This window comes from Suricata suricatta, chromosome 11 (assembly GCF_006229205.1).
Source record: "Suricata suricatta isolate VVHF042 chromosome 11, meerkat_22Aug2017_6uvM2_HiC, whole genome shotgun sequence".
Lineage (NCBI taxonomy): Eukaryota > Metazoa > Chordata > Mammalia > Carnivora > Herpestidae > Suricata > Suricata suricatta.
The window spans coordinates 73,863,340-73,876,641 of NC_043710.1; the positions used below are offsets into that span (position 1 = coordinate 73,863,340).

Here is a 13,302-nt window from a genome sequence, read left to right on the forward strand (position 1 = left end):
TCTGTCCCCAGGCCACCCACGGGCCTCCCCTTAGGCGTCCCTTGCAGGTCCAGTAATGTTTTGCCAGTTTAGGGTTGGTGCATTTTTTAATCCCTGCCTTTTTTACATTTTTTAACATTTCCAAGAAGAGGCTGAAATGGAAGATCCTTTGATTCTTTCTTCTGGTCCATCATCTTCTGACTCAGGGGGAGAGAACCCTTCACACAGTTTATCTTTGTACCTCCACACTCTGGACACAGGCTGAGCACCTACTGTGTGCACAGCGCCAGGAGAGCCGGAAAGCCTGCTCCTCCCTAGGCAGGAAGGTGTGTGAGTGACCCTGGGAGCCCAGAGGAAGGGTGATTCACAGGGAGGAAGGCGGCCGGGACCAGGAGGCCCGCCTGAGAGCAGAAGGGCTGGTCAGGAAATGAAAAGCGTTTCTTTAAAAAAAAAAAAAAATACTACTGTCTTCTAAAGCTGTTTCTATTTCCAAGGGGATAGAGAATATTTTGGCTGCCAAACAGGGAGGATTTTTTTTTTTTTTCTTAAATGGGTGGGCCGGAGCTGTTTATTTCCTTCCTGGGAGCCGAAAGGTCTTATGATTTGTTGCTCCTCAAACGCCCTTCATCTACTGCTGTGGTCCCTCCAGCTTCCCCCTCCTTTTCTGAAAGGCAGCTCTTTCCTCAAGCTGCGTATTTTTCCCTGAAGAGTGCATTGTCTCAGGCTTCACCCAGGGCCTCAGATCAAGTTCTTTCTGATGTGGGTGACTGTGCAGAGGGCCTGTGTGCACCATCCAGCTCCAGGTCTGATAAGATTATCCGATGTTCCGACTGTCAGCTGCACTCATGTTCCTTGTAAGGAGGGGCCCTCCTATGCACTTCGTGATGGGTAGCGGGATGATAGCATCTTTTAAATGTTCCTCTGTGTGTGTGTGTGTGTGAGTGAGTGATAGTTCATGGCAGGAACAAAACTGGAATATCAACTGTTCTGCTCATTCGATTACTTAATTCTTGTTGAGAATAAAACAACTCCCAAACAAGTAGCCTGTTTGTCCCCACAGAGTTAAGTAGGCCTCACCAGGTCTCTCATGATCACAGGGTCTTATCGGAATCGGCCCAGCCACGACCTTATGTAGCCTCCACCTAAGAAACACCACCCCTTTCTGAGTCATCACAAAGTTCCAGAATTGTTATGACGATCCTTCTAGATGACCACCTTTTTCATGCGGCGGGTCCTGGAGCAGAACTGGAGGACGAGCTGCCCTCTCTGGAGCCTCTCTCTCTCATCTGCAGATCGCAATAGATGATGTGCATCAGAAGATTGTTGTAGAGGTCAAATGAGATCATTCTTTCAACAACTATCAGTCACTACCTGATGGGAAGGGCCTCTGTGCTGGGTGTAGGAGCACAGAGGTGATTGGGCACCGGCTCCGGAGCCTTCAGTTCAGTGGGATGGACAGACGGAGAAACATAGTGTCAGTGCCTGCCAGACATCCCCCCACTTGGTCTCTCCTTGCCTTGCTTGACCATCCACACGTGTCCCATCCCCCTCAGCCAAACCTGGCTGCCATTCCCCATCCTGGCTGGCCTCCATGGAATCTTTTCTTTTTTCAGCATCTTTCCTGTCCTCTCTCATGAATTCCCTGGCACGGTGGCCTCCAGAGGCTGGCAGACCTTCCCTGTCCTCCTGACATTCTGCCTCCATGTCCCCACTTATGGCAGAGAACTCACCCATACCTATTCCCCGTGGACCCTCCCCTCCCCACCGTGTTCTCAGACAGGTCCCCTCCCCCAGCTGATTCTTCTGCATGTGCTCCCAGTATCATTCCCTTTGCTGTCCCACCCCACTGTGCCATTGGTGCTGTCCTCATCATCAGGATGCTAATTAGCAACACCCACCAGGAACCTGAAATATACAGAGTCTCCATTATGCTTTAGGCAGACAAAAGAACAAGAGATGATCCCAGGGGCGCCTGGGTTCCTCAGCTGAGCATCCGACTCCTGTCATGATCTTACGGTTTGTGGGATCGAGCCCCACATCAGGCTCTGCGCTGACAATGTGGAGCCTGCTTGGGATTCTCTCTTTCTCTCCCTCTCTCTCTGTCCCTCCCCCTGCTTTCTCTCTTTCTTTCTAAATAAATAAAGAGAGATGATTCCAGTGTTTGTGGACCCAAATGCCCAGGAGCCCATTCTCTGGCACATGTAGACACTGCACCCCCACCCCCACTCTGGTATCTCTTTCTGTTGGATCCATTGTGTGTGCTTTTTACAACTAATCACCGTGACTAGTGATGAGCTTCTCCCACATTCCCATCCTACCCACCTGGGCATCCCAGCTCTCTGGCAAAGCCTCTGTGCAGCTGTACTTCTGGGACGTTCTGGGGCCCTCTGTGCACGCTCAGGGCTGCAGCCACTCTCTTGCCCCATGGTGCAGCCCCAACTGGTCTTGGAGGTCTTGACTGGGACTCTCACTGACCTCCTGGTCTTCTGGCCCTGTGGGGCCCTCCAGGCTTGCTACTGGGAAGGGAGTGAACGGAACTCCCCCGAACCTGCCAGGTCTGTGAACTGTTGCAGAGAAGGTGCTTGTGAACTCGGTGTGATTGTATCCCTAGAGGAGTTGAGAAGAGCAGAAGACAAAGGGGGAAGGATGGGGGCCCAGTATGGCTGCCGAGGCTCCGTGTTTGTGTTCTCCTGCAGACCGTTGTCACTGTCGACAAACAGCTCTTCCTCCCCAATCAGTGACAGACTCCCCTGTGGCAAGTCTATAGCAGGTGACTCATGTCCCTGAGGTTTGCATGGACCTCGCAGCCCAGAAGCCCTCAGGGACTGGGGCTCTGCTCAGCAGCACTGTGCTCCTGAGATAGAGGCTGTTGAGCCCCCGAATGCTCCCTTGCACAGAGACCTAAGCAGCCCCTCTCTCCCAGTGCTCCTTTCCCTCGGCGGTGTATGGGGGCTAGACGACCATCTTTGCTTATCTCTGTGAACCCTGCTCCCCAGTTAAAAGACCTGTGTATCTCCTGCCTTTACCTAAAATTTCTCAAGCAAGCAGTCTGTAGCCCCCTCTTGCTCTGTTCTGTCACCTCCACCATCTGTCTTCCTTTCCCAGCCCTCTGTGGACCTCACGCTTTGAAGTCTCACTAAGGATTCTGTTGTCATCGAAGGTCTTGATCTTCATCTCTATCCTTCCCTTTTTTCTCTGTGGCAGGTGCCACACTGGTGGACTTCTCCAGCCAAAGCTTTCTCCTTCCTTGACTTTTGATGTGACACTAGATGACTGATTCTCCTGTGGCTTCATTGTGTTTCCCAGTTGTCTCTTGTCCTCTGTCTGTCCTCCATCATGGCCGCTGTGTGGCTCTTATGTTCCCTTCCTCACCCAGAGGCATGGGCCATGTCTGGCGTGGGGCTGGGGCTTTGGAGTCTGAGAAGCTGGGGGTAAGCCCCGGCCCTGCCACTTACATATTGGATGACCTTGTACCTGATGCTTAAGTTTTTGTGTTCTATGTGGAAAACAGAGATGATGGTAACGCCTAGCTGGGAGGGTTATGTGAAGAGTGAATGGATGCAGCCGCACAGTGCTTTCCAAATTGTAGTCATTGACAAACCTGCTTTACAGTTTTGGCCACATTGGCAGTAATGAGGACTCTATTAGGATTAAAAAAGATGCTCTGTATAGAGTACTTTCCTTGGTTCCTAGTACGTAGTGAGCACTCATTAGGTGGTAGTGACAATTATCCTGTAATGAGTTGTCTGTATAGCAGATCATTAAAAAACATTTTTTTAATGTTTATTTTTGAGAGAGAAACAGTGTGAGTGGGGGAGGGGCAGAGAGAAACACACACATGGAAATCGAAGCAGAGGCTCTAAGCTGTCAGCACAGAGCCCAGTGCGAGCCTTGAACCCCATGAACCGTGAGATCATGACCTGAGCCAAAGTCGGACTGAGCCACCCATGCCCCAGACCATTTATAATCTGCTTCCTGCTGTTGTCTGCGAGTCAACCTTTCACTTTTCCATATTCAGAACCCACTTCACTGGCTGCTGGTTTCTGCCCCCATGCCTTGGTGTAGAAGTCTTTTTTAAAAAAAAATATTTTTAAACGTTTGTTTATTTTTGAAAGAGAGAGGAAAAAAAAAGAGCACAAGCAGGGGAGGGGTAGAGAGAGAGGGAGACACAGAATCTGAAGCAGACTGCAGGCTCTGAGCTGTCAGCACAGAACCCAATGCGGGGTTCGAACTCACCAACTGGGAATCATGACTCGAAACAAAGTCGGAGGCTCAACCAACTGAGCCACTCAGGCGCCCCGGTGTAGAAGCCTTGTTAAGCCTTACTGACCTTTCTGTTTATCCAAGTCTTGCACATCCTTCTAATACCACCCCAGCTTCTGTCTTCTCCTGGAAGATGTCATCTTTGACTGCATTCATTGTGCTTTTCCATCCTTGGAAATTGGTTTGCTCTTTTTCTTCGTATCATGCCTTCAGCATTTAACATAAACCGCACTGCATTGTTGTTTTTCTCTTGGTTTTCTATTTAACGTTGTACCTTTGTCTTGTTTCCCTAAATAGATTGTGGATTTCTTAATGTGAAGGCCTATATTTCAAGGCATATAAAGCAGTGATTAAGGACACCAGCCATTGGGCTGGACTTTCTGCATTCACATGGTGATGTCACCAGTCACAGTGTGACTCTGAGTAAGCTTCTTAATCTTGATGTACCTCAGTTTCTTCATCTGTCAAAAGGTGATCATAATAGTACCTAGTTAACTCGTTTTTTTTTTTTTTTTGGTAAGTTTAAATGAGTGAGTACAATACTCTGGTTTCTCTTCAGATCGTATAAATCTTTCACCTTTTAAATGAGTGAGTACTTAGCATAGCAGCCACTTGCTGATTTAATACCCGTAAAGTTCTTTGAATAGTGCTTGCCATATAGTGCTCATTAAGTGGTGGTGGTGGTGGTGGTTTTTGTTAGCAGTCCTAATGCTTCCTTCAATAGTACTGGTCCCAGCCAATATATGCTTAATAAATATTACTGAATGGATGAATATTTCCCCTCCAGTACCCCTTTGCAGTTTTCTGTCAGTCTATTTTTCTTACATGCATGTTGGCAAAAAAATGGAAACTCTCCTTTCATTTAATTCCAACACAAAAGCAATCCCATGGGTTTTTAATAGCTTTTATTGTCTGGCATAAAGGCCAACTCATTGAGAGAAACAATTTTTTTTTCTTGTACTAAATTTGAAGAAGGAATTCATTATAAGATTATTTATGGGGCAGGTTGCTGGTGGAGTGGGAGAGTTCATTTTTCTAAAACCTACTTAACATGTTGTGATTAGGAAAAAAAATTTTCCATTAAACACAGGAACTGTATCAAATGACGTGGGCAGCCCAGGGGTAGGTCAGCTGGTGGTGGATTACACAGAGAGCGCTTTGTACCTGTCCCTCCATCCACAGGTTTTGCCGGGAAACCAAAGAGTAAGGTTAAGTGATGCGTGCAAAAGGACAAGTGTCATCCAGAAATGTAGTCTGAAATTACCCCTTACCTCATAGGAGTATTTTTGTCTTTAGGGAGCAGTGTTGTCAGTAATTTACTAGAACGGCAATAGCCAGATCATTAAACTGTGTCTGCAGAGAAAGTGGAAAAATCCATCTGCCCTTTGCATGACAGCAGGTCAAAGAATATATTAGACACTAAATCAAATATGCTTACTATTTTTAGTACAGTTTCCCATACCTGAGTTAGGTATTTTAATTCCACACACACTGACATTCCTTCAGAAAGTGAAGTCTATCAAGACATTCTTGATTGTTCCGCAGTTAAGCAAGCATGGTGATGATGGCAAGCTGTTTTACCACTTGATTTAGATTTTCACATGATACTGTAACGGATGACATTAAAATACGAGTCAGCTTGGGATCAGAAGAAGGTTTTGTCATAGGTTAAAAAATTGGCTTTAAGACAGGAAATAGAAGTCGTAATGGGCCCTTCTGTCAGTGGAGGTCAGCTAGCACACTATCATAAGACCCGGGGGTTTAATGTTTAATAAGTGATATGGTAAAGTGACTTGATACTATAATACCCAGTTTGTGTGTGCGTATGTTGTGTGTGTGTATGCAGGTGCAGGCACATGTGGGTGCGTGGGTGTGCGTGTGATATGGGATTATCACAGAGCAGGGGTAGAGTGTACGCAGAACATCAAAAAGGAAACAGCCTGGCTGGCAGCCGCTTTCAGACACCAGGGTCATGGGATATTCGGATGAAGTGTGTGTCCACCAGAGAACCAAGCACTTCCAAACCCCAGCGCGCGGAGGGTTCATATCGTAGGGACTCTGTAGCCTTGGCGGAAGGAACCGTGCACACCATCTCTACTGCAAACAGAATCTCAATACTTGCTCTCTTCTTTCAGATTGACGATCCCACCAGCAGCCTGGAGGAGGTGACTGATGAGGCTGATGCCATTGCCTCCGTGAACAACCTGGGAAGCAAGCAAGCCCTGAGTGCAGATTACGTGGATTCTGATTACCAAAGAGGACAGCTGTACCCCTTCTCCCTTGGCAGTGATTTCCACGTGGCCACGTTCGCTCTCACGAATGCCGCTCCAATGACCCCGTCCTTCCGGGAGCGGTGGTACATGAATCTCAACAGCCTAATGGACCGCGCCCTGAGCCCTCAGTGTGGCGGTGGGGAAGACCTGTATATCCTCACGGGCGCTGTGCCCTCCGACCGCAGAGTTCATGGCAAAGTGTCCGTCCCTGCGTTTGTTTGGCTGGCGGCCTGTTGCGCCGTCCCTGGCGGCGGCTGGGCCATGGGCTTTGTCAAGCACACCCGGGACGGTGACGTCATAGAGGACGTGATGGTGAAAGAACTGGAGAAACTGCTTCCGTTTAACCCTCAGCTGTTCCAGGACAACTGCGGGGAAACCGAGCAAGACACGGAGAGAATGAAAAAAATCCTGGAAATGGTTAACCAGGTCCAGGACGAAGAGCGAACGGTGCAATCAGAAGAGGGCGCTAGTGCCCGCTCTGGCACAAAGAGCGAGAGCTCTGCTCTGCTGCCCCCAGAGGCACCTGAGGAGCCGAGGAGCTTTTTGGGCAAGTTTATAGGCCTGTTTGCGACCCCCTTCATCAAACTTTTCCAGTTACTTTATTATCTTGCAATGGGCATCCTGAAGAACATCATGTACTTCCTCTGGTTTGTTACTAAGCAAGTGATTACTGGTATAGAAAGTTGCCTTTACCGCCTGGGTTCAGCCACCATCTCTTACTTCTTGGCCATTGGGGAAGAGCTGGCGAGCATTCCCTGGAAGGTTCTCAAAGTCATGGTCAAAATCATCAGAGCCGTTCTCCGGATCCTTTGTTGTCTGCTGAAGGCCGTTTGCCGCGTGCTGGGCATTCCTGTCCGAGTCCTTGTGGATGTGGCCACGTTCCCTGTGCACACCATAGGAGCGGTTCCCATTGTGTGCAGGGACATTGCAGTGGGCCTCGGTGGGACCATCTCTTTGCTCTTTGATGCTGCTTTTGGTACTATGGGTGGCCTATTTCAGGTTTTTTTTAATATCTGCAAGAGGATTGGCTATAAGGTTACTTTTGACAATTCTGGGGAGTTCTAGAACTCAAAAAAACTACTAGTGTCTAGTTACAGTGAATCTGATTCTTTTTAATAGAGAAATCTGGAATATTTTGTCTTTGCAGTGGGTTTCTGTTCACTGTCAATTACCACTATATTTTGGCCTTTGGTAGGAGTATTTGCATGTTTTCGCAAAGGAACATGGTATAATTGAGACTTGACCTAAGAGAAAGATTGGGGGTGGGATTATGTGTAGGACATCTTTGATCTGGGCAGACTTCCACAGCGTTAGAATCTTTATTCACTCTGCCACAGATAGACCCCCTGAGATTCTCTGGTGTTCACTTGTGATAATTAAGAATTACAGAGAAGGGTTAGAATTAGAAGGCAACTTCCAAGAATTTTGAAGCAAAAGAGAAAGGAATCTTGTATCTGTATTCTCTGAGACTTAAGGCCTCAGATGCCTACAGATGAGGCTACAGATGATGTTGGTTGATTTCATTTTCATTTGTTTCTTTCTCTCCAAATCAGCTGACCTTGGGAATGTTGAAAAATAACTTTCTTAGGGATAAAGAATTTGCTCTATCCCTTAGCTTTCCATGGCTTCCAAGGACTTGTAAGGGTGCTTTTCTTTTTTCCTCCAAAGATGAATTTTGCTGCATTTTTCTTTTAGGTGGTGATAAACATTTTATGTTAAATGTGGTATAACAAAGTTTGAATGTGAGGGCAACATATTTTTGCCCTTTGAACAGTGTAAAATAGTCCTCTCGGGTGTAAAGAGAATTGCAAGGGTCAGAGAGAGCCCTGCTCTGAGTCAGTGCTGCAGGTCTGAGAACCTCCTTAGCCAAGCTTGGATTAACTTGACGTAGATTAAATCTTTCACTGACAAGAATGAGCACAGAGACTGACATGTTAAGTTAGTATGAAAATTTGTATTCTTTCATATTCTCCATCAGTCTTTGTTAGCCATCAGGGAAGTACCCATTACCGTAAAGCACTCACACCTCTGTCCTTAAATGATTGTTTTGGTTTAAGTGTGTACAAAAGAGCCACAAAAGAAAAACTATTCTACCTATCTCAGAAGAAAAGTCCATATCCATATGTATTTAAGTTTATATAGGTATAAACTTGATTAAGAATCACTATGTCTTAGGAAATTATTTTTCTCATGTGTTTGAGGCTAGAAAACATAATGCAAATTTGACTTGAGAGCTAATTCCTTTTTTTTTTTTTTTTTTTTATCAAGCACTAGCACTGGTCATTTTAAATTGTGCCCTGAAAGAGAAAGCAGAATCTTCCAAACTTCGCTCTGCCTTCCACAGCTGAGCTGGAATCATCTGGGTTTTTCTGAGCATTCTAAAGAGCTGCCATGAGATAGAAAGGGGCCAACTATAAAATACTGATCTTGGGGATGCAGGGTACCATTCATCTGAAAGTCAGTTGCCTTCACCTGGGATCCAGAAAGGCAGCAAGAAGAGAATAATGGGCCAGTTATTTGCAGCAAGTCAGAAAGACAAATGTGAGTGCAGTGAGCTACATTTTTCTGAAAAATAATTGAATTGCACCCAAAGTAGAAGCATAGCCATCCTGATCAACTGGGGGTACAGTGTTGGGGATTACAAACATCAGACTAGTCCATGATAGGGAGATACATGCTAGCTTTCTCCAAAACTCTTGATCAGTTGTTTACCAATACTTCTGTTCGTGAGTGTGCACATCTGTAGTTGGGCTTCCCTTCTTTTCGGCAGCATGAAGGTACGTGGAAGGGTGAGGGTTTGCCTTGGTACTAAAGGGTCAAGAAACCTGCTGGATAGAAGGGAATCTAACAAGAGAGAGGGTGTGGCCAGACCCTGAACTGATGAAGACACCGAGGCACAGGGAGGTGCCTGGCTTGCCTTTCGGTTCTTTGCTGGCTGATGACAGACCAGGAGCCAAGGTCTTCTGTGCATGTCCTGCCACGCCTGGGAGGTCACATGATGTGGTGCATGTGTGTTACTGCTCAGCTGCCTCCCTGGACCGTGGCGGGGTTTCTCCTTCATCCATCAAACAAAGTCTCGGCCCTGACTCGTCAGCTGGATTCAGCCTGTGTGATGAAATGATTAACCGTCCATGCACAGCCTCATGCTTACCGCCTCCCGCCGAATCTGTATTCCCTCAGTACTTATTTGCATACCGACAGGCCCAAAGTGGGCATCTGTGGCAGCTTGAGCCCCTTGGCACCATGCAAAGAACAGACATCCAAACTGCTCCTTAGGAGTCATTTGGTAATGCCTTCTTTTTCACCTGTGGTTGTTTAGTGTCTTATTTATTTATTCTTGTGTGGCCTTTTGTGAAGTCTGGGAATGGATAATAAAGTAAAATATATCCTTAAGGGTAGGTGGCTGAGGCCCTCCACTCTGGACCGTGAGGTTAGCTGTGCCTCTCGTTTACCGGAACTGGCCCTAGCAGGTAGCTGGACTACTGACCTTTCCCACCAAGCTACTTTGGGCTTTCAGGTGAGAATTTGGATTGATGAACCCTGTCTCCGGCTTGAAGATTTTTCTGTGGCTCTGTTGTGTTCTCAGGCCCAGGGGAGGTCAGCCAGCTCTTCATTCTTAAGGAGCTATTTTTCTGGTCTGTGGATCAGCCACACCGTTGACAGTCCTGTTTTCCATCGTGCCTTTTAAATGTTGGCTTCTCACTCACCATCACCACTTTCACCTAGGGAGTTGGGAGAAGGAACTAGAATGAAGCACTCATCATTCAGTCAGCATTTCATCTATCAGACGTGTATTTTTGAACATCAAGGTCACGGAGATCAGCAAGACATGGACCCCATCTTGGAGGAGTTCAGAAATCTCGTGGGGGGCGTACATGGTACAATGGATAACCTGTAACACATCACGGCTCGTGATGCAGTGAATGTATTAGCGGCATGCTTCCTGGAGAACGGGAGGAGAGCCCACAAAACCATGGAAATCAGGGAAGCCTTCATGGAGGGTGTGACAAAAGCCAATTGGACATTTTCAAGCTATGTACAATGCTGTGCACCTTGCAATGCTCAATAAAGTAATTATTGACTACCCATTAGCTGTTCTTTCAATCCGTGTCATTCTGTCTATATTATTAACCATAAAATAACTGAAGGAGGAGAATCCTAATGGTTGAGATGAGCTCTGGGGATTATCTGTGATTTTTATTTTTTCCCATTCTCTTCTTTATCCACATTAACTCAAGCAGTTTCTGCTCTCATCTAGCTTTGTTAAAACAATTTTTTTTGTGGAATCATACGAGAGGGTTAGATCAGTGAAAGAGGCCTTAGAACTACTACTGTTCAATGTTCTTTTGACTGAAAAGCTATTTGGGACACCAGGTGTTTGCAATCTGTCCTTCAGAAATAAGCACCAAGGGCTTATACCTTCACTGATTCTGAACCAAATAGAAAATTATTTAAAAAAAAAAAAACACTTGTCTATTCATTAGGAATCCCCCACAGCATGAAAAATAACGAGCAATCTCTGAGTGGAACCAGCCTTCTCTGTGGCCTTAGGTGGGGCACCCCATCTGGAGTGGAGGTGATTCTTGGCTGTGTTCCCATCTGGGCAGGACCTGCTGTGTGTTTCTGTGTCTTACTCAGCATTTCACCCAAGTTCACCACATAATACATTTTGAAAATGTTCCACCAGGAGCAATACAGTGTGGACTTCTTGACTTTCATAGGTTCTCAGAATTTCTCATCTCTTTCTGTAGGTATTTCCCCAGATTGTGGCTTGATTCCTAATAATTATGCTCCAAACTAATTATTGTTAAGCTTAAATTTCAACAGAGAAAGCCCTCGTGACCGCTTGTCATTGCTGGCTATGTTCAGTGTACAGGAGTCCACTGTGAGATGCTCTTGGGAGGTGGTGGGTCAAGGTTAGTCCTGGATACAGTATTGCCTAATGGTTGCAACCAGGCTCTGGAGTCAAAATGACTTCAGCTCAAATACTGGCTTCAACATTTAACAACTGTGTGATATTGGACACATTACCACCCAAATCCCCAGCTTCCTCATCTGTAAGATGGAGCTGAGTATTAGTTCTAAACTCAGAAAGTTAAGAGAATTAATGAAGATACAGCATTCATGACATGGCTGCCATGTGGTAAGTGCTCAAGAAATGTTAATTCTTGTTGACACAGCTACTGTTGATAATAACATCCGTACATCTTGGATGAAATTCCCTGGACGTTGCCTTAGAGCCCAGGATGGTTGTAGATCAGAGCTGGAAAGGCTGGGGTTAAAGTGCAGTCTGGGAGTTGAGGCCATGAATGAAAGTGAAGGAATCCAGAGCCTCATCGGAGGTGTCCATGCGTCTGAGGAAACAGGTGAGGGTTGGACCTAAAGTTTAGACGAAGGAGTCTCTGAGACTGGGAACTGGCGTATTTCCAGCACTATTCAGGAAGGGAGGCATGAGCATTTCTGGTCTTGAATAGAGGAGTTTTCCCTCCAGGCCCCTTCCTTGCTGAGCCCGCAGTCTGATAACAGATTCAGCTCCCCAGGAACCCTGACATTAGAAGAGAGGTAACTAGACAGAGTATGTATATTTTAGCGACTGGAAGGAATGATGGCTCTTACTGTAAAGAGTCATTCTGTTTTATTCCTCAGCCTCTCGTGAGTTAAGACGTCATGAATTAGTGCTCAAAGACTAAACTTTTTTTTTCTTAAGGTTTATTTATATTTGAGAGAGAGGGAGAGTGAGTGTGCACATACACACAAGTGGGGGAGGGGCGGGTGGGGGGGGCGAAAGATCTGAAGCAGGCTCTGCTGATAGCAGAGAGCTCAATGCAGGGGTCAAACTCAACAAACGATGAGATCATGACCTGAGCTGAAGTCAGATGCTCAACTGACTGAGCCACCCAGATGCCCCACTAATTAATCTTTAATACCTATATTCAAAGAAGATGCTGACCACGTGTTTGGACTTGGGGAGGCTTGAGTATGATAGAAAACTGCATGCTGTCTCTGAAGATTGCACAGTAACTTTCAAAATAGATTATTTGTATAAAGAAGAATCCATACTACGTAGCTGAACCAAAAGATACTTTTGATGATTAAGAAATTATAGTGGCGGTGGCGGTGGCGGCGCAGTCTGCACCATGGCGTACCCGGGGCACCCTGGCGCCGGCGGCGGGTATGGAGGGGCCCCCGGAGGCCCTACGTTTCCCGGACAAACTCAGGATCCGCTGTAGGGTTACTTCGCTGCTGTAGCTGGACAGGATGGGCAAATAGATGCGGATGAATTGCAGAGATGTCTGACCCAGTCAGGCACTGCTGGAGGATATGAACCTTTTAACCTAGAGACTTGTGGGCTTGTGGTTTCAATGCTGGATAGAGACATGTCAGGAACAATGGGTTTCAATGAATTGAAAGAACTCTGGGCTGTGCTGAACGGCTGGAGACAACACTTCACCAGTTTTGACAGCGACAGGAGGGGAACAGTAGACCCTCAAGAACTGCAGAAGGCCCTGACCACAATGGGATTTTGGTTGAGTCCCCAAGCCGTGAATTCAATCGCAAAACGATACAGCACCAATGGCAAGATCACCTTTGACGACTACATCGCCTGCTGTGTCCAACTAGGAGCTCTGACAGACAGCTTTCGAAGACGGGATACTGCTCAGCAAGGTGTTGTGAATTTCCCATATGATGACTTTATTCAGTGCGTCATGAGTGTTTAAATCAAGAGGAAGCTGCGTGAACATAACCAACATTCCTACTGGAGTCCTCCTTTGCTCTTACTCTTTGT

General features: G+C 46.5%; 1 protein-coding gene and 1 pseudogene across 1 annotated transcript in view; both read left to right on the forward strand.

The window, feature by feature from the left end:
- The window catches only part of ENDOD1 (endonuclease domain containing 1), a 37,273-nt gene extending 26,667 nt beyond the window's left edge, over window positions 1-10,606 (forward strand). Inside the window, exon 6 of the mRNA XM_029915647.1 lies at window positions 6,378-10,606. Coding sequence (XP_029771507.1) covers window positions 6,378-7,580 — 1,203 coding nt within the window. The 3' untranslated portion in view covers window positions 7,581-10,606. The remainder of the gene's footprint in view (window positions 1-6,377) is intronic.
- Window positions 10,607-12,627: 2,021 nt separating this feature from the next.
- On the forward strand, window positions 12,628-13,289 carry LOC115271773 (annotated as a pseudogene).
- Window positions 13,290-13,302: the final 13 nt, after the last annotated feature.